This window comes from Chiloscyllium punctatum, chromosome 32 (genome assembly GCF_047496795.1).
Source record: "Chiloscyllium punctatum isolate Juve2018m chromosome 32, sChiPun1.3, whole genome shotgun sequence".
Lineage (NCBI taxonomy): Eukaryota > Metazoa > Chordata > Chondrichthyes > Orectolobiformes > Hemiscylliidae > Chiloscyllium > Chiloscyllium punctatum.
In genome coordinates this window covers 53,810,933-53,834,485 of record NC_092770.1, presented here as the reverse complement: position 1 = coordinate 53,834,485, position 23,553 = coordinate 53,810,933, and the positions used below count along the sequence as shown (strand labels likewise).

The 23,553-nt window shown below is 39.4% G+C and overlaps 1 protein-coding gene across 13 annotated transcripts in view; it reads left to right on the top strand.

Annotated features, from left to right (window-relative positions):
* LOC140458187 (calcium-dependent secretion activator 2-like) overlaps window positions 1-23,553 on the top strand; it is a 746,655-nt gene that overhangs the window by 695,646 nt on the left and 27,456 nt on the right. For all 13 annotated transcript variants that reach the window (XM_072552408.1, XM_072552415.1, XM_072552410.1 and 10 more), the window contains one exon: window positions 10,606-10,713. In XM_072552408.1, the coding sequence (XP_072408509.1) occupies window positions 10,606-10,713 (108 nt within the window). The remainder of the gene's footprint in view (window positions 1-10,605; window positions 10,714-23,553) is intronic.

The window sequence follows — 23,553 nt, the reverse complement described above, 5'->3', positions numbered from 1 at the left end:
TCCTTTAACAAAGGAAGCATATGTTGGAAGGAGAGTTTTTGGCTGGTGGGTTATTGCCTTGCCAGCACAGAACATGGATTAAAATGTTAAGAAAATGGGAAAGATTCCCTTTCACACAATCAATTCTGACCTGAAATGTACCTGTACAAAATGTACAAAAATTTATTTTCCTATCAATATTAAAAAATGTTTTAAAATGCCATCATATGTTCTATGATATCGCAAGACAGTTAAGAATTTGGTTCAATCTCGTATTTCTCAACAGTTTGCCCTTTGAAAGGAGTGCAAAGCAGGTATTAAAGGGTTATGGATTCTCCAGAGAGAAGAGTTGAAAATCTAGGCTGATGCCCCAATGCATTACTGCTTTCCTTGCGATAGAGGTCACGGGTTTGAGAGGTACAATCAAGGAAATGTTGGTGAGTGGCTGCAGTGCATCATGTGGATGATAGACACTGCTCCCATAGTCCATCAGTGATGGAGAGTGTCTGTGTTTAAGATAATGGATTGTATTCTGTTAAAATGAGTTGCAATGTCCTCAAACGCACCAAGTTGAATTTGTGTGACTACACTCATCCAGGGAGAAAGTGAGGACTGCAGATACTGGAGATCAGAGCCAAATCGTGAGCTACCAGAAAAGCACAGCCAGACTACTAAGACCCCTCGGAATCCTAGTAGCACACAGTTGGCATCTGAGGAGCAGGAGAGTCAACATTTCAAGCATAAGCTCTTCATAAGTTCATTCATGATGATGAGCTTTTGCTTGGAAAGTTAACTCTCCTGCTCCTCGGATGCTGCCTAACCAGTTGTGCTTTTCTAGCACCACACATTTTGATTCTGCACTCATCCAGGCAAATGGAGAGTATTCCACTGCCCTTCTGGCTTAATGTTTGCAGGTTATGGACAAGCTTTGGCAAGTCATACACATTTTTGCGAGGTTTGTGAAGGTTTGTAGCTCAGGTTGAGGTTTAGGGTGTAGGTTTGCCCGCTGAGCTGTAGGTTTGATATCCAGACGTTTCATTAACTGGATAGGTAACATCATCAGTGGCAACCTCCAAGTGAAGCGAAGCAGTTGTCTCCTCCTTTCTATTTATATGTTTGTCCTGGATGGAGTTACTGGGGTTTGTGGTGATGTCATTTCCTGTTGGTTTTCTGAGGGGTTGATAGATGGTATCTAGATCTATGTGTTTGTTTATGGCGTTGTGGTTGGAGTGCCAGGCCTCTAGGAATTCTCTGGCATGTCTTTGCTTAGCCTGTCCCAGGATAGATGTGTTGTCCCAGTCGAAATGGTGGTTTTTTTCATTCGTGTGTAGGGCTATGAGGAAAGAGGGTCGTGTCTTTTTGTGGCAAATGGTGTTCGTGTATCCTGGTGGCTAACATTCTTCCTGATTGTCCTACGTAGTGTTTGTGGCAGTCCTTGCATGGAATTTTGTAGATGACGTTGGTTTTGTCCATGGGTTGTACTGGGTCTTTTAAGTTTGTTAGTTTTTGTTTGAGAGTGTTGGTGGGTTTGTGTGCTACTAGGATTCCGAGGGGTCTTAGTGTCTGGCTGTCATTTCTGAAACTTCTTTGATGTATGGTAAGGCGGTTAGGGTTTCTGGCTGTGTCTGGTCTGCTTGTCGTGGTTTGTTCTTGAGGAATCTACGGACTGTATTTTTTGAGTATCCGTTCTTCTTGAATACATTGTATAGGTAGTTCTTCTCTGTTTTCCGAAGTTCATCTGTGCTGCAGTGTGATGTGGCTCGTTGGAATAGTGTTCAGATACAGCTTTGTTTGTGTGTGTTGGGATGGTTGCTGGTGTAGTTAAGTATTTGGTCAGTGTTTGTCGGTTTTCTGTATATGCAGGTTTGTAGTTCTCCGTTGTCCTTTCTTTCGACTGTGACGTCCAGGAATGCGAGTTTATTGTCCGTTTCTTCCTCCTTGGTGAACTTTATGCCTGTGAGGGTGTTGTTGATGATGTTAAATGTCTCTTCTATCTTGTTTCGTTTTGTGATGACAAAGGTGTCATCTACGTAGCAGACCCAGATTTTTGGTTTGATGGTTGGTAGGGCTGTTTGTTCTAGTCTTTGCATTACCGCTTCTGCCAGTAATGGTGTTCATGTATCCTGGTGGCTAACTTTCTAAGAATGCCCTGCCAGTAGCAATGGTGGACTCTCCCTCTTTATGGGCATTTAAACAGGCATTGGATAGGCATATGGAGGATAGTGGGCTAGTGTAGGTTAGGTGGGCTTGGATCGGCGCAGCATCAAGGGCCAAAGGGCCTGTACTGCGCTGTATTGTTCTATGTTCTATGCTATGAATCCTGATAGCGGAGATCCCATGGGTGTGCCGTTGGTTTGTTTGTAGATTATGTTGTTGAAGGTGAAGTGGGTGGTGAATATTTACAGTTTGGGGGCGAATATTGACCTAACTGTTTACATTGAGTTTTCAGCCAGTATTAACCTCTCCACAGTCCCAGCTCTACCAACATATTGATCCTGGGGTACTCCATAAAGGTAGCAGATTGAATCATGGGAATTGTTAAATACTCTCCTGTTGAAGATTATCATTCCATGGCACTTCTGTAGTATGGCACTTAAAAGCCCAAACCTAAATGTTGCCCTGGTCTTGTTACACGCAGGCAAAAACTGGGACTTTATGAAAAGTTTCAAATGAAACTAAAAACTATGCATTGATCAATAAACACCACCGACTTCTGACCTTATGATGGAAGGAAGCTCATTGGTGAAGTAGCTGAAAGTGGTTGGACCTAGGATACTGATTTCAAGAATTCTTAGACTGATTGTCTGGGCTTAAGGAGATTATAACCACAGCTGTTTTCCTTTGTGTTAGTTCCTGTGGGTGGAGGGATTTTCTCTGATTCCTACTGACTTCAATGTAAATCATGATTTGGAGATTCTGGTGTTGGACTGGGGTGTACAAAGTTAAAAATCAAGATTTAGAGTGGTGCTGGAAAAGCACAGCAGGTCAGGCAGCATCCAAGGAGCAGGAAAATTGATGTTTTGGGCAAAAGACCTTCATCAGGAATTTGTCCTCTTTCCTGATGAAGAGCTTTTGCCCGAAACGTCGATTTTCCTGCTCCCCGGATGCTGCCTGACCTGCTGTGCTTTTCCAGCACCACTCTAATCTTGACTCTAATCTCCAGCATCTGAAGTACCCACTTCTGCAAAGCTAAAAATCACACAACACCAGGTTAAAGTCCAACAGGTTTATTTGAAAGGAGTAGCTTTCGGATCGCTGCTCCTTCATCACCTGAGTAACTAGTGCTTTCAAATAAACCTGTTGGGACTATAACTTGGTGTTGTGTCATTTTTGACTTCAATGTTATGAGGCACTTTGATGCCTTACTTGGTTAACTGCAACCTTGATGTCAAGGATGGTCATTCTCATGCACCTCTGGCATTCAGCTCTTGTTTAACCATTTTTGACAAATAATTAATGAGGCCTGGAACTAAATGTTCCTGGCTGAACTGAAACTGAAGTAAGTGAGCAGGTTATACTAAGTGCCACCTTGTAGCACAATCTTGCTAATGTTGTTAGTGATGAGGTGTAAACTGATGTCAGGGTAACTGGCCAGTTTGGATTTGTCCCGTTTCATGTGACCAGTGCATAACTGAGCCATTTTCCAGCTTGACAGGAGGATGACGGTGTTTTAGCTGCACTTGAGCAGCTTAGATAGAGGCAATGATAATTCTAGACCAGTGGCTCTCAACCTTTTTAATATCAAGGCACACTTCAATGAGACAAACGATTCCACGGCACACCCACTTCTTTCAGCTGAATTGATTGCTCATAAGTGTCACATTTACTTGCATTTTCTACGGCTATGGTCTTAATGTTTCAGATTCACTGGCAAAATATAAATCGTCTTTGACCATGAGCACAGACACATTATCAAAATCTGTTCAATTCAACTATTTCTTGAACAATGGATCAGAGCAAACCACAAATAGAGTAAACAGCAATTTACCAGGTTAGCTGGAAACCTGGGCCCGCCAGTGTATGCAAAGCCTTTTGATGTGGGAAGGAATTGTTGAGAAGAATACCCGCAAATCTTGCTCCACGGACAAACGCTCCATCCACCTTCAACAAAAACAGAAATTGCTAGAAAATCTCAGCAGGTCTGCCAGCATTTATGGAGAGAACTCAGAGTTAAAGTTTCAGGTCCATTGAATCTTCAGAATTCCCCCAACATGAATGGTATCAGACATCCATGTACTGCAGCTCTGGAGATTTGTGCTTTCATAGTAGATGGGAGCAGATGCTACCTTCAATTATAGACAGCGTGGCTCTGGAAGAGATCGAAAGCATGGATGTGAGCTCAACATCAGGTAAAGCAGTGCTGAGTCACAATAATTTCACAGCACACTTCTCACCCTATCATGGTACACGTACTGGTGGAAAATCACTACTCTAAACTACAAATCATCAGCATTGCAGCTTGAATGTTGACAGGGCCCCAAGTCCTTGCTGTGCCCAGTATGCTCAATCATTTCTTGATTTCACTTGGACTGAATTGAATGAACTAAGAGTAGATGCCGCAAATGAAGCTGACCTCTAGAAGAAGCCAAGATTGATCATCTGCTCAGGACTTCTGCAGGAGATGGTTGAAAATATTTCAGTTTTTTCTAAATTTTTGCTGACATGCTGAGCTGTGCCTTCATGGAGGACTGGAATGTTTTTGTAACTTTTGGTATTTGGTCCACCTCACTTGTAAAGTTGCTATATCAATTCTGTCACAAGCATAGTGAGAGGGAGTGCTGAGGAGATTTCTGATCACTGGAAACGTTTGCAGTCTCCTATCTCGAACTGTAATGACCTAAAAGAACAAGAGTTGGATTTCTATTTCCAAATTATGAATTCAAACCGTGCTTGGATTATATGTGTTTATTGAGTGTGTGTTTATGAGTAAGTAAAAAAGAATTTCATTCATATAGCAACTTGTTTCAACCACCTGACATTTCAAAATGCTTTACCACTAATTACCCTTTTTTGAATTATTGTCCAAAAGCACCTTCTGATTCAGAGGGACAGTGCTACCAACTGAGCCACATTGACAATTCAGAAGGAGGCAAGGCTGATGCCCTGTTTGTTTTGTTGCATTTTTATATATGGCTATGCAACAGTGAGTGAAAAGGAATAAGGGCCAACAGGATAGACTAGTAACAGCCCTAAGTCTCACTGCTCCTGCATTATCTTCTGAATTGGTGCTGAGATAGGCCATTTTAAAGAAGGCTAAGGTCTTAGAATTGCCAAGCAACAACTTGGAAGAAGCAATATCAGAGACAAAGATCTGTTCAGTCTCTAGCCTGTCCTGTATGACCGTAAATATTTATCCTGTGACTAGGTTGTAACTGCAACAATTTTCTGGATGAGTAGATGTCAGTGTATCTGGAATTTCAGTAGTAATGTTAATAAGTAAGCATTGGAAGAGGGTGGGAGGTAATGGGACGGCCTTGCAAAGATGAGTAAAAAACCTGTGTATTGACAGCCATCACTTTGCACCATGCATACTTGAGCCATCTATTTCGTAAATGTTACTATGGTTTTGTGGCTGTAACCTGGGGCATAGCCTTTCCAGCTCCTGAACAAGGGTGAGAAAATTGGGGAAATTAAATAGTATCAGCAGTAAGGAGATTCCCAATGTTAAAAGCAAACAAAAACCCATTCTCCTATCAAGTATTGGAAACCAAGATAAGATTCTCACGAGTGAGCAGTGTGCAGCCTATTTGGATACAGTGGCATGCAATACGTTCTCATTATTATGTTATCCCGTCTGACTGATGTACAGTTTCCCATTTTCCAACCTGCCAGATAGAAATTAGATGGTAACCATTCTCAGCATGAAAATCTGAACAGAAACATAGTGATTCCAACTCACTACGCATTCCTCCAGCTTAGCCACCAGACACCAACATCTCAGGGCACACTCCGTGGCAGCAGTTGCATGCACCCACAGTCCACCTGGACCTTCGGGTCCCCATTGGCAAAACAGTATGACATTTTCCGTCTGTCAGACATATCTGGGGCAATGACAGCTGCAGACAACCAGTGCTTGAGAAACCCACTATGAATCTTGTCAAAATTAGCTGACTTTGCATAAAATATCTTTTCATGAACATCTGCCTCTGTTCCCAAATTTTACAATATAGGTGTACATTGCAAACCTGCTGCAAAACATGTTTGACTGCTGTCAACTAAGGTGCTCTGAAGCATTAAATACAGCACTGCACCCCCTATCCAATTAATGCAGCAGAGACAACACTTCATGATGCATCAAGAAAGAGGATCTGAATCTTCCGTAATATAATCATTCCCAACTTCCAATCTTATTCCAACAGCTGGAAACCTTAACCCAACTTGTGTCCTCTAAGGGACATTCCTTTAAATCCTGGTAACAGTCCTTCAGCAGCTGCAACTGCATTGGATTATGGTCCCATCCTCTCTAAACTAACTGTCTACAGGAGAGCTAAACTAGATTACAAACTCAGCTGCCTACCTAATTGGCCCCTAACCAAACCTTGTTGGAGGTTGACAATGCTGTTTAAGATAAACTGAAAGTTTGCAATCACAAGTTTCACTCTCCATGCAGTGAGAGCAGAAACATAGCTCATGTTGTAATTATACCATTGTTGGGAAATTATGATGATCTAAAGTTACAATCTGGCATTGGTTGGACTTTCACTGTGACTCCAGCTCACCTCCCGAACACTGGTATGAAATGTGGCTAGACGTTTGGTTTCGTCCCTCCCTCTACTCACCCCACACCTTGCTTTTATTGTACACTTGGTTTCAGTACTAGTACTGTTCACTTCTCAACTGAGTCAATTTATTGGTTTGGACAGAATGACTTCACAAGCACAGAATTAGAATCACACTTAACAGTTTATTGGGTGGTGGAAGGCAGATCTAGAAAAGAGGATAGACAAAAACTAACCAGCAATACCTGTCATTGAGGTCTTTGTGTCTTCAATACTTAGCAGAGAAATCATAACTAATTTAAACCCCCCCCCCCCCTCCTCATGCTGCCCCCCACCCCACCATGCCTCGTTACACTTCAGATTCTGTACATCATCCTGATTGCATTTTGTAAAAATATTCATACTGATTGTTCCCATGGACATTCACACATTAGTGCATGAAAAATAAGATGATAGAACTGAGATCAAAGTTCAAGTTGTTTGTATTTTTTTAATAAGTGCTAACTCAGTGTGAGAAAGCAATTTGTTTCCTCTTCATTTTACTTTAGTACAAAAGGTGACCTGCGCAATCTGATGAGCTGAGCTATGGAGTTTAATGGTGTTAATAATGAAAGAATTGTTTGCTTCCTTTCTTAGTATCTTGGTACCTGCTGACAAACTAGAGAACTTGACAGTTTTTCAAGATGTGCACTAATAAGGGATGTATCATATAGCCATTCATTATAAATAATTACTCTGTGCTAGTTACAATATAGAATAAATTGTTTTAAAGAACTGTAATTCTAATTGGTAAATGTCAGCAGCTGCTGCTGTGAATCCATCCAAGTTGTGTATGTTCTAGTAATAATTAGTTACTGTCTCAAGACTGCAGACTGCATGACAAAATCTATTCTCAAGGTGTGAAATGCCCATATGTCTCCTTGTCTGTGACAGGTGGATGAGCAGTAAGGAGAGTGCTGTCTTAAATTTACTTTAAAAAAGACACAGCAAGTCTGTCAATCAATTTGGGATGAAAGTTAGCAAATGATGGTAAAAGTGTCAAACTTCAGCCCACTTTAAAAATTTGAAAATCCTGGTTTTTGAGTGGTTAGGGTTAAAATGGGCAATAAAACAGATAATTTTCTTACACATCCACCATTTTCACTGCAGGCTATTCCTTGGGGTGAAAACCTAGGGGTTTATTATCCTGTGTGTTTTTTTTCTTCACTTGCTCTCACTCTGCTTCTCTGATCCCCACCTCCCCATTTCTGCAAGTTCTTGCATTCATCCCAGTGAACTCACTGCCATTTGTTTTGAATATGTCATTCTTTCATGGCTTTGCTTTTGATTTCTTGATTAGTTGGCTTGTGAAGTGTCAGTTCAATCTGAGCCTGTTGCTGGTGTGAATTTACTACTCCTGCAGGCTGAACATAATGAAAGCTATGAGGGTTATTATTCCAACATAACTGCTTTAATTGTGCTCACCGCTGCCCCTCCTACCAAAGTTTGCAGAGACCATGAGATTTGCTTCAGGCTGTGTACATAAGTAATGCTGAGGGTTTATCTCTTCTCACTTATCTATCATGCAATTCAATAAAAGTGGCCCCTCCTCAGTGTTTACTGGAGAAAGGATGTTCAGTCCATTCCTCCCACCATCATAGAAGTTATCAAGGTAATCATGAGTGGCAGCACTACTTTGCAACTCATTTGTTGTATCATCCATTAGGAATTGTTGGGTTTCACTGTCAATAATGCACTGACTCCCTCTGTATGCACAGTTAGAAACATAGAATCCTTACAGTGTGGAAGCAGGCCATTCGGCCCATTGAGTTTACACTGACCCTGTGAAGAGCATCCCATTCAGACCCACCTCCCCTTAACTTATCCCTGTACCCCTCATTTCCCCATGGCTAATCCACCAAGCCTGCACGTATTTGGACACCATGTGCAATTTAGCATGGTCAATCCACCAAACCTGCACATCTCTGGACACCATGAGCAATTTAGCATGGTCAATCCACCAAACCTGCACATCTCTGGACACCATGAGCAATTTACCATGGTCAATCCACCAAGCCTGCACATCTCTGGACACCATGAGCAATTTACCATGGTCAATCCACCAAGCCTGCACATCTCTGGTCTGGGAGGAAACCCGAGCACCCGGAGGAAACCCACACAGACACGAGGAGAATGTGCATACTCCATGCAGACAGTCCCCCAAGAGTGGAATGGAACTCAGGTCACTGGCGCTGTATAAATGGATCTAATGATGATCCAATACCTCTAGCTTGAAGCAGTACCCATGTAGTGCAGCAGAGATGATTGTGTTTAAACTACATACAAAAATACAGCGTGTTGGCTTTGAAGCACTTGGGGATATCCCAAGGGGGAAACAAATGTGCTATGTATGAATGTAAGCTTTCTGTTTCGTTTCCAAATGTTTACCGTGAATGCTAAATGGCTGGCAACATTTTCCAATATCTAGAAATGTTTCTTATTCTCTTCAGTGTCTGTAGTTTTCTATGTTATACATACAAATATTTTGTGAGACAAGAATTAAGGCATTACTTAAAGACAGTTAAAATTGTAAGACTAATTTTTCTGAACACTGTGAATGTTGGAGTTCTGAAGCAAATAAAAACAGAAATTGTTGGAAAAGCCCAGCAGGTCTGGGAGCAATTTCTGTTTTTATTTGTCTTGCAGTATCTATGGAGAGGGAAAGTGAGGACTGCAGATGCTGGAGATCAGAGTCGAGAGTGTGATGCTGGAAAAGCACAGCATGTCAGACAACTTCTGAGGGGCAAGAGAATCAATGTTTCAGGCAAAAGCCCATCATCAGGAATGAATCATCAGATTCCTGATGAAGGGCTTATGCCTGAAACATCGATTCTCCTGCTCCTCAGATGCTGCTTGATCTGCTGTGCTTTTGCAGCAGCACACTCTAGACAGTATCTATGGAAAGCAAACAGTACTAACGTTACCTGTTCTGAAGAAGGCTCACTGGACTTGAAAACATCTGTTTTCTCTCCACAGATGCTGCCAGACCTGCTGAGCTTTTCCAACAATTTCTGTTTTTATTTGTTTCAGAACTCCAACATTCACAGTTTTTAAAAGAGCAGTCTTTTAAGCCTGTTAGCACTCCTTTTATGTATCATGCCATATTGGATGTAACCAATTGGACAGTCAGCCATACAATTTTGTGATTACATTTTCCTTTCAAAATTTCTGATCAGCATTCATGAGGTCTGCTCTTCAGACCTCCACATGTTTGGTGCCTAAAGTTACCATTCAATCATACTCCCTTGCCATCGGTAGCCATTCTTTAGTTTTCACCAAATGCATTAAGTGAAACGTAGAGTCATAGAGAAGTACAGTACAGAAATAGACCCTTCAGTCCAACTTGTCCATGCTGGACAGATATCCTAATCTAATATTTCCCAACACTTGGCCCATATCCCTCCAAACCATACCTATTCACACACCCATTCAAATGCCTCTTAAATGCTGCAATTGTACCAGCCTCCACCACTTCCTCTGGCAGCTCATTCCATACACACATCACCCTCTACATGAAAAAGTTGCCCCTTAGGTACATTTTATATCTTTCCTATCTCACCCTAAACCTATGTCCTCTAGTTCTGGACTCCCCCACCCCAGGGAAAAGACTTTGTCTATTTACCCTATCTATGCCCCTCATGATTTTACAAACCTCTATATTCTGCATTCTGTTCTATTTCCCTGATGTACTTAGGAATGGTATGATATGCCTGTATAGCATGCAAAACAATACTTTTCACTGTATCTCAGTACGTGTAACAATAATAAATAAAATTAAATCAAAACATCGGGGAATAAGGAACACAAGTGCAGATCTAACAAGACAAATCACATTAATGAGATTTTTTTTTCATCTATTTCATTCTAGCAACCTGGAATGGACCTAGCAGACACCTACATCACATTTGTAAGGCAGAACCAGGACATACTTCGGGACAAGGTCAATGAGGAAATGTATATAGAAAATATGTTTGATGTAAGTATCTACCCTTGCAAGGCATTTGAGAAAATAACGCCATAAAAAGTTTCTTGAGAGGGATAAGTAGCATTTGGAGACCCGCTGTCCTACATGTTGTTAAATGTTGACATTGATTTCCAAACTGATCCCATCTGCCACTCTCAGTTACATATGTGGGGATGCTCTCCAGAACTGAGACTGTGTTACATGAGTTAATGTATTTATTAATTTTTGTATTATTTTTCATGGTGTTTCTCTGCATATAGTGAGTATTAGGAGCAAACTTGTGAGCTTACCTATCACAAGAGATTGCATCACTGTACTATTTCCAGCTTGTTGTATATGTAATGTGGAAACCTAAACTGATATTTCACTCATACAGAAATAACCCTGTAGTATACCGAGTGAAGGAACTAGCTTGTTGTACAATGTCTTTAAATAATTCATCCTAATCAGTAGTACTAAATGAGTATGTTATCTCCTTTGTATCATCTTTTCTCATCCTCATTCCTTTCACATTAATATTGGCAAGTCTCACACTGGCATGTTAGTCTAATGGATTTTGCTGTTAAGGGGGGTTACATGGATTTTTCAGTATTGTAGTTAAATATTATGGGGGCAATTTTTCTATTTCCCTTGTTAAAGAGAGAAAGCACTTTCATCAATTAACATCAATATGTAGTTCGGTCTCAGTGTCAATATATCACAAAGTCACCGGATAGATTTGATTGAAGAACACCCCAACTTTGTCATCCTACCTGTTAGAGCATCCAGCTGCTTCTATTGACCTCTGTCTAGAAAACCAGCAAGAAATATATTCCTGTTTTAAACCAGCACTCAAATCTTATTCAGCACCACTCCCAAAGTCATGAAAGAGACGAGACTTATATATTATATTGCATATATATTACACTTTGAGACATGTGTTGATAGATACCCAACTTAAAGGTCTTATGCACGGAATTATAAATTCAAAGTATGATGTGCAGATGCTGGTGGTGGACAGGGTTGGACAAGGTCAAAAATCACATGACATGAGGTTATAGTCCAACAGGTTCATGTGAAAACACTAGCTTTTGGAGTGCTGCTCCTTCATCAGGTGCTCGTGAGAGAGGAAGACCTTAGACACAGAATGTATAAGGAAAAAGTCAAAGAGTCATACAACTCATGCAAACGAATTGAACACATCTAAGATGGCTCTCTAATCTTTAATCAGTCAGAATGGAGGTGCAGGTTTTGATTGATTAATATGTAAATCCCAGAATTTCTTTCAAGTCACTACCCTGAGATAACTTAAGATGTTTTCAATATAAAGGAGGTGACCCTTCTGGTCAGGCAATGTATTTTAGACGTGAGCTCTTGTTTAGAGTCTGTCTGTGTCTTAACCTGGAGTCTACACATTGTGTGCACACAGTCAGTCAATATGACATGAGCTCCTACTTTGGAAAAAGAACCAGTCTGACTCCAGGTTAAGACACAGACAAACTCTAAACAAGATCTCATGCCTAAAATACATTGCCTGACCAGAAGTGTCACCTCCTTTATATTGAAAACACCTGAAGTTATCTCAGTGACTTGAAAGAAATTCTGAGATTTGCATATTAATCAATCAAAACCTGCACCTCCCTTCTGACTGATTAAAGATTTAAAAGCCATCTGAGGTGTGTTCAGTTTGTTTGCATGACCCTTTGATCTCTTCCATATAAATTCTCTGTCTAAGGTCTTCCACACTCACCAGCACCTGATGAAGGAACAGCACTCTGAAAGCTAGTGTTTTCATATAAACCCATTGGACTATAATCTGGTGTTGTGTGATTTTTGACCAAATTCAAAGTAAATATCAGATATGGTAAGGGCAGCTGCCAGGAAGGTCCATTTTCTACTATTTCTCAGACAAATTACCAGCTCTGAAGGAATCCAAGATCTTCAATTCGAGATTGTCAAAAGCTTCATTAGATCTGCATTTTCAGAGAAAGCACCATTGAACCCATTTTAAGAGAATCATCCCACACTTACAATTAGATTGGATTTATGCAGCTGAGATTATTTATTGACTAGCTTCCCAGTCTTGCTACATGTTTTGCATGTAGCCTGAATGTATCATGGGGAATGGCTTAAATACAGACTGTTTGAACAGCACATCATTTCATCTCACTATGCCATTGTCTACTTTCTGATGTTTTTTTCACTGACCCATGTTATTTCTCCAAGTGGATTTCTTCCCAACATTAACGTTTGGCCATCTTAAATTGTAAAACAAATATTTCATGTTTTGTTTTGGCAAGCATAATATTTTGTAAGTTATTTGCTCGTTTCTAGTATTTTCAATTGCAATATATACCATTTTTTAACACGTTTATAGATCTTGGCTTTAAAAATAAGTTTAATTTGCCTCTGGCCTGAACACATTTATCACTTTGCACTATTTAAACCCCATAAAATGTTCCAGGAGTGAAGGAATGCAATTCCTCAAAACACTGAGGGGGGTCATTTCAACTTTGTGCAATACTATAATCCAGATAATAATGAATCAGTAGCAAATTATACAACTCCTAATCTTCATTTAAATGATCTTTAATGGAAATCTCCATACACAAGTTTTAAAAATGTAATGACTAAAGTAATGTTATCTGGTAGACTGCATAATATTTGTAGATATTATACTTATATTCAACAGGTTTTCATTGTCTGAAAAATATGAAACTGTCAGAAGTTCTTGAATATCTTTTCGTCTTAGTGGCAGCTGAAGACAATTTTTCATAAGCTCACATCCAGCGTGCCTTTTTGAAATTGCATGTTTGCTGAAATTGGCTATCCTGAAACAACTAATTAATTTCTATCATGCTATTCTCTGAGTTGTAGACCTAGATGACGTCCCTCTGTAAATGCAAGTACAATTATCTCGCATTAGTTCTGAAGTGTGATGGGTTTAGATCTACACTTAGAAATCACTTACTGATCTTTCCTAAGCCTCAAAGGGCAAAAGTGAAGTGGGTTTTGTGCCACGTTTATAGAGTTTTTCAGTAATTCTGCCAGGTGCTATAGAAGGTTATTCCTGTTAAGGTGGTAACTACTGCAAGATGTAAAACAAAAATCAAAATATCAAGACATTTGTTCGTTGGATCCATGTATTTATTTATTACTTTATTCACCATAAGGAGCCTTTTAGCAAAGATAATTCTGAATTTTTCAGACCACAATTGAAGAGAATTGCGAAATATCTCAGCCATAGTTCCCATTAGAAAGATCCAGAAGTGTAATAGTAATCCTCTCCCGTGTTCCTTTCAATGTCACTGATGTAAAAACCAGGATGACATGAGGCAGTCTTTTGAGCTGGTGCTTTGCCTCAGAATGCACCACTTCACTTCAACATACTTGTTAGTAATGGTCCCCTATGGAATATTTATTTAGCATTCCAAGCTAGCTGGTTGAGAATGGAAGCTGTGCTTGCTGTTGGGTTTTGTAAATGTCATTAAAGCTAAGGTTTATCTCAACACTGACCAGTCAAATCAGATCTGAGTGAATGTGGACACACATATACAAGGTCATAAGCATTCCAGTGTACATTCAAAGAGATATCAGATTGCATAGCTTTATCTAAACTAAGGATCAACTTGCAGCGCTCTCATCATGGTATATGCAGGAGACCATACTAAGAGAATGAGAATTTGGCATTGTTTTGTTTATTATGTACCATACCATTGAAAATTATATCTCTCTTTGCGTGATTTTATTGTCTTCAGAATGTTGCTTTTAATCTTCTTCGAATACATTTCCATCTATTGTAAATTTTTTAAATGTTGGTCAAACAAATATGGTAAATTTTCAACATGATTTTCTAGTTAGAGTTGATAACCTGGAAATGAGGAAGGGTAAAAATCAGATACACTAACCTCAATTAATAATTCTTTCAATATGGAAACAGACACACCTGAATTTTACCCTAACATTTCCTGATAATATTCTTAGGTTTATTTGTGCTGATTACTGTTTTCATCTACTTTTCAGAAGCCATCAGCTCCTTGCTTAATTACCTATACCGTTATTCTCGAACATTTCACCCAAAGGATCATTGTTCATGTAACTCTCATGTAGTTAAATCAGCACAGAGAGCACGAGAGTCCAGATGTTGTCCTCAGCTGACAACCCCACACCGATATTTCACTGAACATCACTGTATGTTGACCAGAAATCAGTTTCATTAGCCATCTTAGATTCTGCAAATTTGATTAATCTTTTGTGTGATGGCTTTCCTCTTCATTTTGAGAATTAATGGAACATATGCAATGCAAAGCCATCAAGTAATCAGGCATCAGCAGCAGGAAGCCTAATGTATTTTCCCCTATTTACCATCAAGCTGCTGAAGCCAATGCAAGCACACCAACCTTTGCTCAAATTGGGTTTAGCTAATTTAACTCAGCCTGAGAATCAAACCTTCCTACTTCCCAAACTTAGTGGCTCAGATATTCACTTGTGGAATTCACTGGCCATAATAAGAGATTCAGGTAGTTGCTTTCGAGGAGTATCGTGGGGCTGTAGATTAACGCATGCCTTAATCTCTTACATCTCAGTTTAAACCAATCGCAGGAAAATGATATGAGCATCTCCACTCTCTTAACTGCAATGAGTGTCCCACACCAACCCTTCCTGATAGTCCAGTAAGTTTATCCAGTCAGCAGGGACCTTACTGGCCAAGCTGGTTAAAGTTATAGGTGAGGGCAGGATGGAGATCGGCCATGATTCGCTCTGTAATCAAACAGCCGACTGGCATTCGCTGCCAAGGTTCATTCGTAATAGCTGTTAATTCAGAAGAGACCAGGAAGGTGTCAGTGTCTCTCAGGAGAGCAGGGGAGATAATAGCTGAGGCAAAAAAAACTCTTCTTGTCCTTACACAAGATTAATTGTAATGAACTCCACAACAGTCCCCAGTTGTGAACAAATTAGAATCTCATTCAAAGGTAATGGTAGCTGGTGGAACAAGCTGTTTGACACTGTCAAGGAACAGTCTTCAGAGTTTGAGATTCAGCCTGTTGGTGGGGCAATGTAAGTGGGCCTTTTCTAAGAAGCTGACCAGTTGGCATATAATACCCTGATATGCTGTAAAGACTAAATAATTGCCCCAGTTGTGGCACTTCAACTGTGACAAATATATCCTTTGATGACTGATACTTTCTCTTTTCCATAAGGCTTATAATACAGCTTAAATGATATGTGTTTAAATAATTGCTTCAAGTGCAACATTGAATCCATTAGACTAATAGCTCCATTTGTCTGTCTTTTCTTTAATAGGTATGTTCTTTCATGAAAGCTTCTCCCCATTTATTATGGCAATTTATTTAAATATGTGTGTCATTGCAAATATTTTGATAACAGTAGTTCGCAGCCATCACTTCAATATGCTGGCTGTACTGTGTGCAAGGTTCTGTAGCAGTCTTGAACCAGATAAGTCTTGTTGACATTTCTGTCTGTTAGAATATGGGTGACCAAAGTGAAACTTATCTCTCGTGCCAAGTTTTTTTAAGGCTGAACTAGGCAGTTGTAACGGAAATATTGTCAGCTGTTTCAAGCGGACCCGTTGCTAATTTGTGCGAAGACGATGTTTTTTCTGAAGTGGTGATGCCCTGCAGGGGTAGAATAATTAGTATTCATCCAGCTGGCACTTCACAAGACACCAAACCTGCATTAGCAACTCCAGCCTGGGTTTGGTACTTCTACTGAATCATGTCAGCATATGCTTCATCTCTCCAGTGTTTTATTTTTGTCTTGTGTTGCAATTTGTTAAGTGCTAAATCCTCAAGAGGCAGACTGGCTGAACATTTCAAGAATAGTAGAATAGAATTGGTGTTTCCTAATCATGAATGACAAAAACCATTAAGCACATTACTTCCGTCAAAAGCTGTTTTATCCACTTTACACTGTTATCCGTTTAGAAGCTTCATCTCACCTTATATCGTTTGTTAGACAGCTTGTTGAAGTGAGAAATGTGCTTATTTATCAAATGATCTGATTAAATATGTTTGTGTCTTCAAGGTGTGATAATGCTAACTTATCAAGCTGACAATTGATTCAAAAGAAAATAGTATGTTCAGAACTTAACTCCTAATAACAGTAATGGTCAGCTGCCATGCTGAGTAACTAATCTTAGCTATGTCATAGGGATTGGTTGAAAGTGAGTACTGCAGATGCTGAAGTTTAGAGCCAAGAGTGTGGTGCTGGAAAAGCACAGCCGGTCAGGCAGCATCTGAAGAGCAGGGAAACCGATGTTTCAGGCAAAAGCCCTTCATCAGAAAGTGGTGGGACTAGTGCCTGGCTGAAGCTGGGCAATTCCTGAGACCTCTGGTTTGCAACTCCACGTATCAGTTTGTTCTTCCACAGTTTGAATTGTGGGTGAGATACCTAGGTGCAGGAGCTACATACCTTTATGTCACTAAAACTAGATCCCTTCTATTCATAACATGTATCATAGCCAAATGAAAAAAATCTGTTCAGAATTATAATTGCAATGTTAAATATGCAACTTGTGTCAGAGGACAGGGAAGCTGTCAATGTAAAACTTCTTTCCAGAAAGGAAAGTAGGATAAGCTAATTACAGACCTGTTGGTTTATCTTGAGTTGCAGACAAATTTACAAACCCATCTTGCAGGGAAAAGGAGCATTTAGAAATGCATGACCTATTCCAGGACAGCTAGTATAGAGTTGTGTAATGAAATTAACATTTTGTTTAAAAATATTATTTACAGAAGAATATCTGATTAAATAAATGCCAGCAACATCTTGGTTTGTGGGACTTATGTATTTTCTCAGAAGACATTCAATAAGGTGTCATACAGAAAGATAACCAGAAGATCATAAATATAGCATAAGGTGAATTATAGCAGTATAAGTAGAAAGTTGGTGATACATAGGTTAAAAAAATAAACTTTACAAATCAAATAAATTAGCATTTATACAGCACCTATCAGAACCACATGATGTTCCAAATTATTTTACAACCAGGAAAGTATTTTTGAAGTTTGGTCACTGTTTTAATACAGACAGAATCTCAAAACCGCCTACCCAGAAATGGGAGTTAACTAAATGTTGGACGTACGTATTGATCTTTTTTTTCATTTTAAATAGGTTGCCTAAATTTAAAAGAAGTAGAAGAATCATGAAAGAGTAATAAATTCACTGCATGAAAAAATGAATTTATATTAGCATTGACTGAAAATGCTTTGCAATCATATAATTTGGTTTTTAGTCATTTAATTTTTTTCTTAATTTAACATATTTTTTCTAATCAACTTGCGCAAAGATGTTATTACGCACCTCTGGGACAGGTGAGACTTGAGCTGAAAATGTGTTGCTGGAAAAGCACAGCAGGTCAGGAAGCATCCAAGGAACAGGAGAATTGAAGTTTCAGGCATGAGCCCTTCTTCAGGAGAAGGCCTCATGCCCGAAACGTCAATTCTCCTGTTCCTTGGATGCTGCCTGACCTGCTGTGCTTTTCCAGCAACAAGTTTTCAGCTCTGATCTCCAGCATCCGCAGTCCTCACTTTCTCCTCACAGATGAGACTTGAACCCAGGTCTTCTGGTCCAGGAGTAGGGATGCTACCATTGCAGCACAAGTGGGCCAAACGTACAGTTGGTGTGCTGGCATGAGCGTTTACAGAAACAGCGACGAGAGTGGGATTTGAACTCACATCTGCAAAGCACAATGCTTTAGTTGTCCAGCGCCTTAATTACAATGATGATCTGGGCATTGCATAATTTGGTTTATGTGTGTTCCTGTTAACTGGATTAAGGCATTTTGAGTTTTCATTGCTGAAAGTTCTGAAATCCAGCGTGGGCTCAGTTCAAAGGCTGCCAGTTTTGAGAGTACTTGTGCAGGAAAAGAATCAGCAGAGCAAACTCCCACAAATGGCAACAAAAGAAATATCAGGTCTGAAATAATTGGGAGCAAGAGAGGTCATTTAGCCATTTGAGCCTATTCTGCAGTTTACTCAGACATTGACTGATATGTGGACTAGCTCCATAGATCCACCTTTCTCCCAATGTTATTTTAATATTTTTGGTTAACAAAAATCCATCAATCTCAAATATTTAATGATTAATTGATCTAACTTCAATTGGCACTTAAGAAAATTCCAAACTTTCTACCAGCCTTAATGTGTTTAACTGTTTCCTATTTCAGTCCATGAAAATACTGACTCTAATTTTTACAGTGTTCCTTCAAGTTCTGGGTTGCCCAACCAGTGCAAATAGTTTTACTGTCTACTCAATCTGTCTCTTTTAGTATCTTGAAAACTGTTAGCAAATCTTAGCCTTAACTTTCTAAATCCTAGAGAGTACAACTGTAGCTTGCACAATCTCTCCTCATAACCTAACCTTTGGAGTTTTGATATCATTCTTAAAAAAAACTAGCTGTATTTCCTACAAGGCCATTATATTCTCCCTGAGGTTTGGTACCCAGATTGTTCTCCAGGATTTTGCATATCTGAAGCATTGCTTCTTCCTCCTTGTATACTGACGCTTTGGATGTAAAGATCAGCATTCCATTAGCCATTTGATTATTTTCTGTACAGCTTCATAAAATATTGATGAGACCCAGACTCTCAGGACTCTTTGGACTCCCATTGTTTGTACATTTTCCCCAATTAGAAAGTACCCTGTTCTATTTTTTTTAGACTGAAAGGCCAAATTCGTTTGTTAGTTGAGGTATAAATACTAGAACTGCAGATGCTGGAGAGTCAAAGCCGATAAAGTGTGGTGCTGGAAAAAGCACAACAGGTCAGGCAACATCCAAGGAGCAGGAGAATCATCATTTCGGGCAGGACCCTTCATCAGGAATCTGACCAAGGCACTGGAAGAATTCCTGTTTTCTTTGAATAGTGCCATGGAATCATTTATGTCCGCAATAGTGGGCTGATGAGATCTTAGATTAATGTCTCATATGAATAATGGCTCCTGCGACACTGCTGCACTCTCTCACTACTGGACAGCAGTGTCAGTCTATAGTAGTTAGAGTGACTCTTGAACACCCAACATTCTGACCTAGAAGCAGAAGGCAAGACTGTGGCAGTGTTGGTCAAATTCAGGAAGAGTTGACAGTAATGTACTTCAGTGGTAAGTCCCCTTTTATTTATGGTTTAGATAGAAGATTTAGACTAGGATGTGCGCATTTGAGCTATATCCACTGGAATAGATTCTAAGGAAATTTTTAAACTTTAATAAAGAAAATTGGTGAAAATCTAGTTCCTCTGACCGAGGAGTTGGATATGAGAGTCATCAAATAGAAAAAGTGTCTTTATTGAAGAATGTTGTTGAAGCATGGAATTCTTTACCATAGAAATAACTTGAAATAGAGATCCTTGACACTTTTGGTCAAAAAGATGAATAAATATTTGAAGCAACAGATGAGTCAGGGCTTGTAGAATAGGAACATGGTTGGATTCTTCTAGCAAAGAGCCAAGGCTAACATAATGGACCAGATACCTCCTATGCTGAAAGCTATGGCAGGATCATAACCATGATTTTTGTGAATCTAGGATTGTGCCATTGAAATAAGGAAGCTGGTTTTGGTAACATAAGCATAAGGCTGGCACACACAAGTAGTTCGTCTGCAATACGAACACCAGAAGTACCAAACGTGCTTTGGAAGCAGCCTGACATTCTGCTCGCTACAACTGTGCAAAGCTGAGGGGTAAAAACACAAAACATTGACGCACCCTCTGAGCACAACTGCATTAGAAAGTAAGACAAACGAGAATTCAATATTTTGTGCTGGTTTTACAAAGTTCTTCTCACAGCTCTATTTTTCAATATTTGACTTAAGCAGCTCAGAAACAGGTAAAGATTGGGCAACAAACTAATTGACTTGCGCATTCCAAAGTTGATTGCTACGTTTGAAGTGCCAGTCACAGCCGGGCACTGCGGCCAGTCATTGATAAACATTGATTATGATATCAATTAACCCTTTGATTTCCTGAGGCATGCTTGTGGATCAAATGGTAAGTAATGTTCCACTACTGTGAATTGTATGCAAGTCCCACCTTAAAACCAACATTGTTACTTTCAATACCCCATTTTAGAAATGCAACAACAAAGCCATTAATGTGACCCTGAGCCATTTCTGTGATTTATTCATAGTAGTCAGTGGGTGTCTAATCAGCTTCTAATAATCTCAACATATGTCTATGTTTTTTTCTGGGAATAGTGTTATGTTGATGCTTAGGTTCGTTCTGCACAGCTGGAGAGAGGGGTTGAGAACATGTAATAAACATTTTATTGGCATAATCTTGCACATCAGTGAACCATTAAACATCTCCAGTGAATAGAAGGCAGCTAGACAGGCTAAATAGGAGGGCATCAGAGGAGCAAATGAGCAGACACAAGGCAAACTCAGGTCCAGTTGTAGAAAGAATGAGTAATGAATGAGCATTATGATATAAATCAAGCCCAAGTATTGGATAAATATCACAGGACAATTTTTTCTCTGGAAAATACCTATTTCAGAAAAGGTTGAAGTGCGAGGGTTTAGATGCTAAGATTCATTCATTACTTTGAGCCTCCATTACCTTGATACTGTCCACTGCTTTTCAGAGTTTCCTCCAAGGACAGAATTAAATGGTAAATGATATTCAATTGTCATTAATTAGATGCAGAAGTCCAGGTTTTCCTGTCAATTTTGTATCTTTACAATCCAGATGCACCCAGCCGTAGGTGATGTCTCAAGAATCTGCTAATCAGCTTTGTCCAGGACTCCATTGGCTGTAATGAAGAATAGTTGAGAGGAGAATTAGTACAATGATTAATAAAACCCATAAAGGCAAGGTCAGGCACTCTTTTACGTGTCTTACAAGGTTTCTACCTTCATGTTTCCATTTGCCATTCTCCAATTGCAGCCTGAAGATTGCACAGCTCTGTTCAGGTCTGTAGCGCAGCCTTCTCAGACTATAGTGTTATCAAACATCCAGAACTGCCCTGGAGTCTCCAGGAATGAAAACTTAATCTCCTGAACATAGTTGTGAACTGTTCCTTTGGACTCTTTTGTTTGTTAAATATAAAAATGACAGAACTGAAGCAGGGCAAAGTCTGTGAGCAATAGTGAAAAAAACAACTAAATGGCTAGCTAATAGTTTGACCCTTTCCCAATTATTGTGGTGACTAATGAAGAGGAACATTTGGTGAAACCTGCAGAAGTCGGTAGAGCCACAGTTGCCTACCCTATCAGATCAGGAAGTGAGCTCCAGTTTCCATCTTGTTTTCTGGTGCAGAAGCCAGTTAATGAAATGGTTGTCAGTACTCAGTAGGTCAGTAATTTCATTTATTTTAAATTTGTCTATGGGACTACCTGTTGCAAAGGTTAGTTTTTGATTTGCTCCAAAGAAGTGAGTATTAATGTTTTAATGGCAACACAAAATGAACACAATGGATACAACCTATTCCAACCAATAAGGTGGGAAAACCTTTAATCATTATTAATAGCTTACAACTTAATTCATGATAATAATGGAGAAATCCCCAAAACTCTTCCTATACACATTGAACAATCCTATAATCATAAAGCTTCTTTACAGAGTACATGAAGACCGTGGCTAAAACAAATTGAGCACATTAGGCAGTTCACCATTTCCCTTAATGTGATTTACACATTCATCAATCCATAAACCATATTAGCATATAAATAGCTTTCACCAGTGAGTGAGTCTTTCATTTCTTCATACGTGTGTTGCAATGTGACCGTGATCCTTCTCCCTACTTCGTTATTATGTCTTCAGTTGTCATGTTACTTTTTCTCTTTTAATTAGTTTCTGGTTTTGTTGCAAATTTGAAAAACCAATTCTGAAACCAAGTCATTCTGAAGACCTTTTGATTGCCACAGTGTTTCCAAATTAAACTGTTAATATATTTGTATTCGTGCATGATCGCAGATGCCGGTCTTCAGCCAACTTGATTCATACATATAACATCAAGAAGTCACAGAGTGTGTTGGATATAGCAAAATCTGTGGGCACCAAAAAACATTCCAACAACTGTAGTGCTAAAACCTTGTACAGTCTATTTGGTTGTGCCTTTATCGAGTTGCACTTGTTCAGAAATTAATTGTTCACTGTGACTAAGGACTAGAGGATGAATTGCATACCAGTAGATCCATGGATTAGCACACAGTCAGAAAACAGGATATAGTGAGAATCTGTAATTAAAATGTATTCTCAGAATCATAACAAAGTGAGGATAAAGAATGATTCAATTCCAGTTTATGTCTTCCATATCTGCACTATTACAGCATTGCCAGAGGCATCACAAACTTGTCCATTATTGTAATGTTTCAGAAACTAAGTATGTTTCTTTTTAGCAGTAGTATAGCATAAAATAATAGCATGTTATTTTGATAACATAAACTTAATTACCACCCCCAGTCCACCCCCATTCATCAAGCTGTTCAGTTAGATTTACTGCATGTTTTCCCATTGATCATAAGCGGGGGCTTGGTTTGTTAATCTATTCAGTATTGGTCTGGGTTACAAAAGAAGATTGAAAAGCTAATTTTGCACCAAAGACAAGATTCGATGCTTGAAATAAGATGTTTATTTCCTACAATCTTATAATGTTACCAAGTAACATATTCTTAGGCAGCTCTTCACCACCTTCTCCAGGATGAGCAAAAGATGTTGGCTTGGCCAATGATGCCCACATCCAGTGAATGAGGTTTGTCTTGAAAAGGTGCCATGGGAGTCCTTTAGATGTGATGATGCAGTGCATTGAAGTTCAGGAGTACAAAAATACAGACCGAGTTGTTAATGAAAAGTACAAGAAAAGTTCAGTTGCCAGTCTTCCCTTGCCCAGTTTCAGAGGTGGAGTGGACCAATAATATCT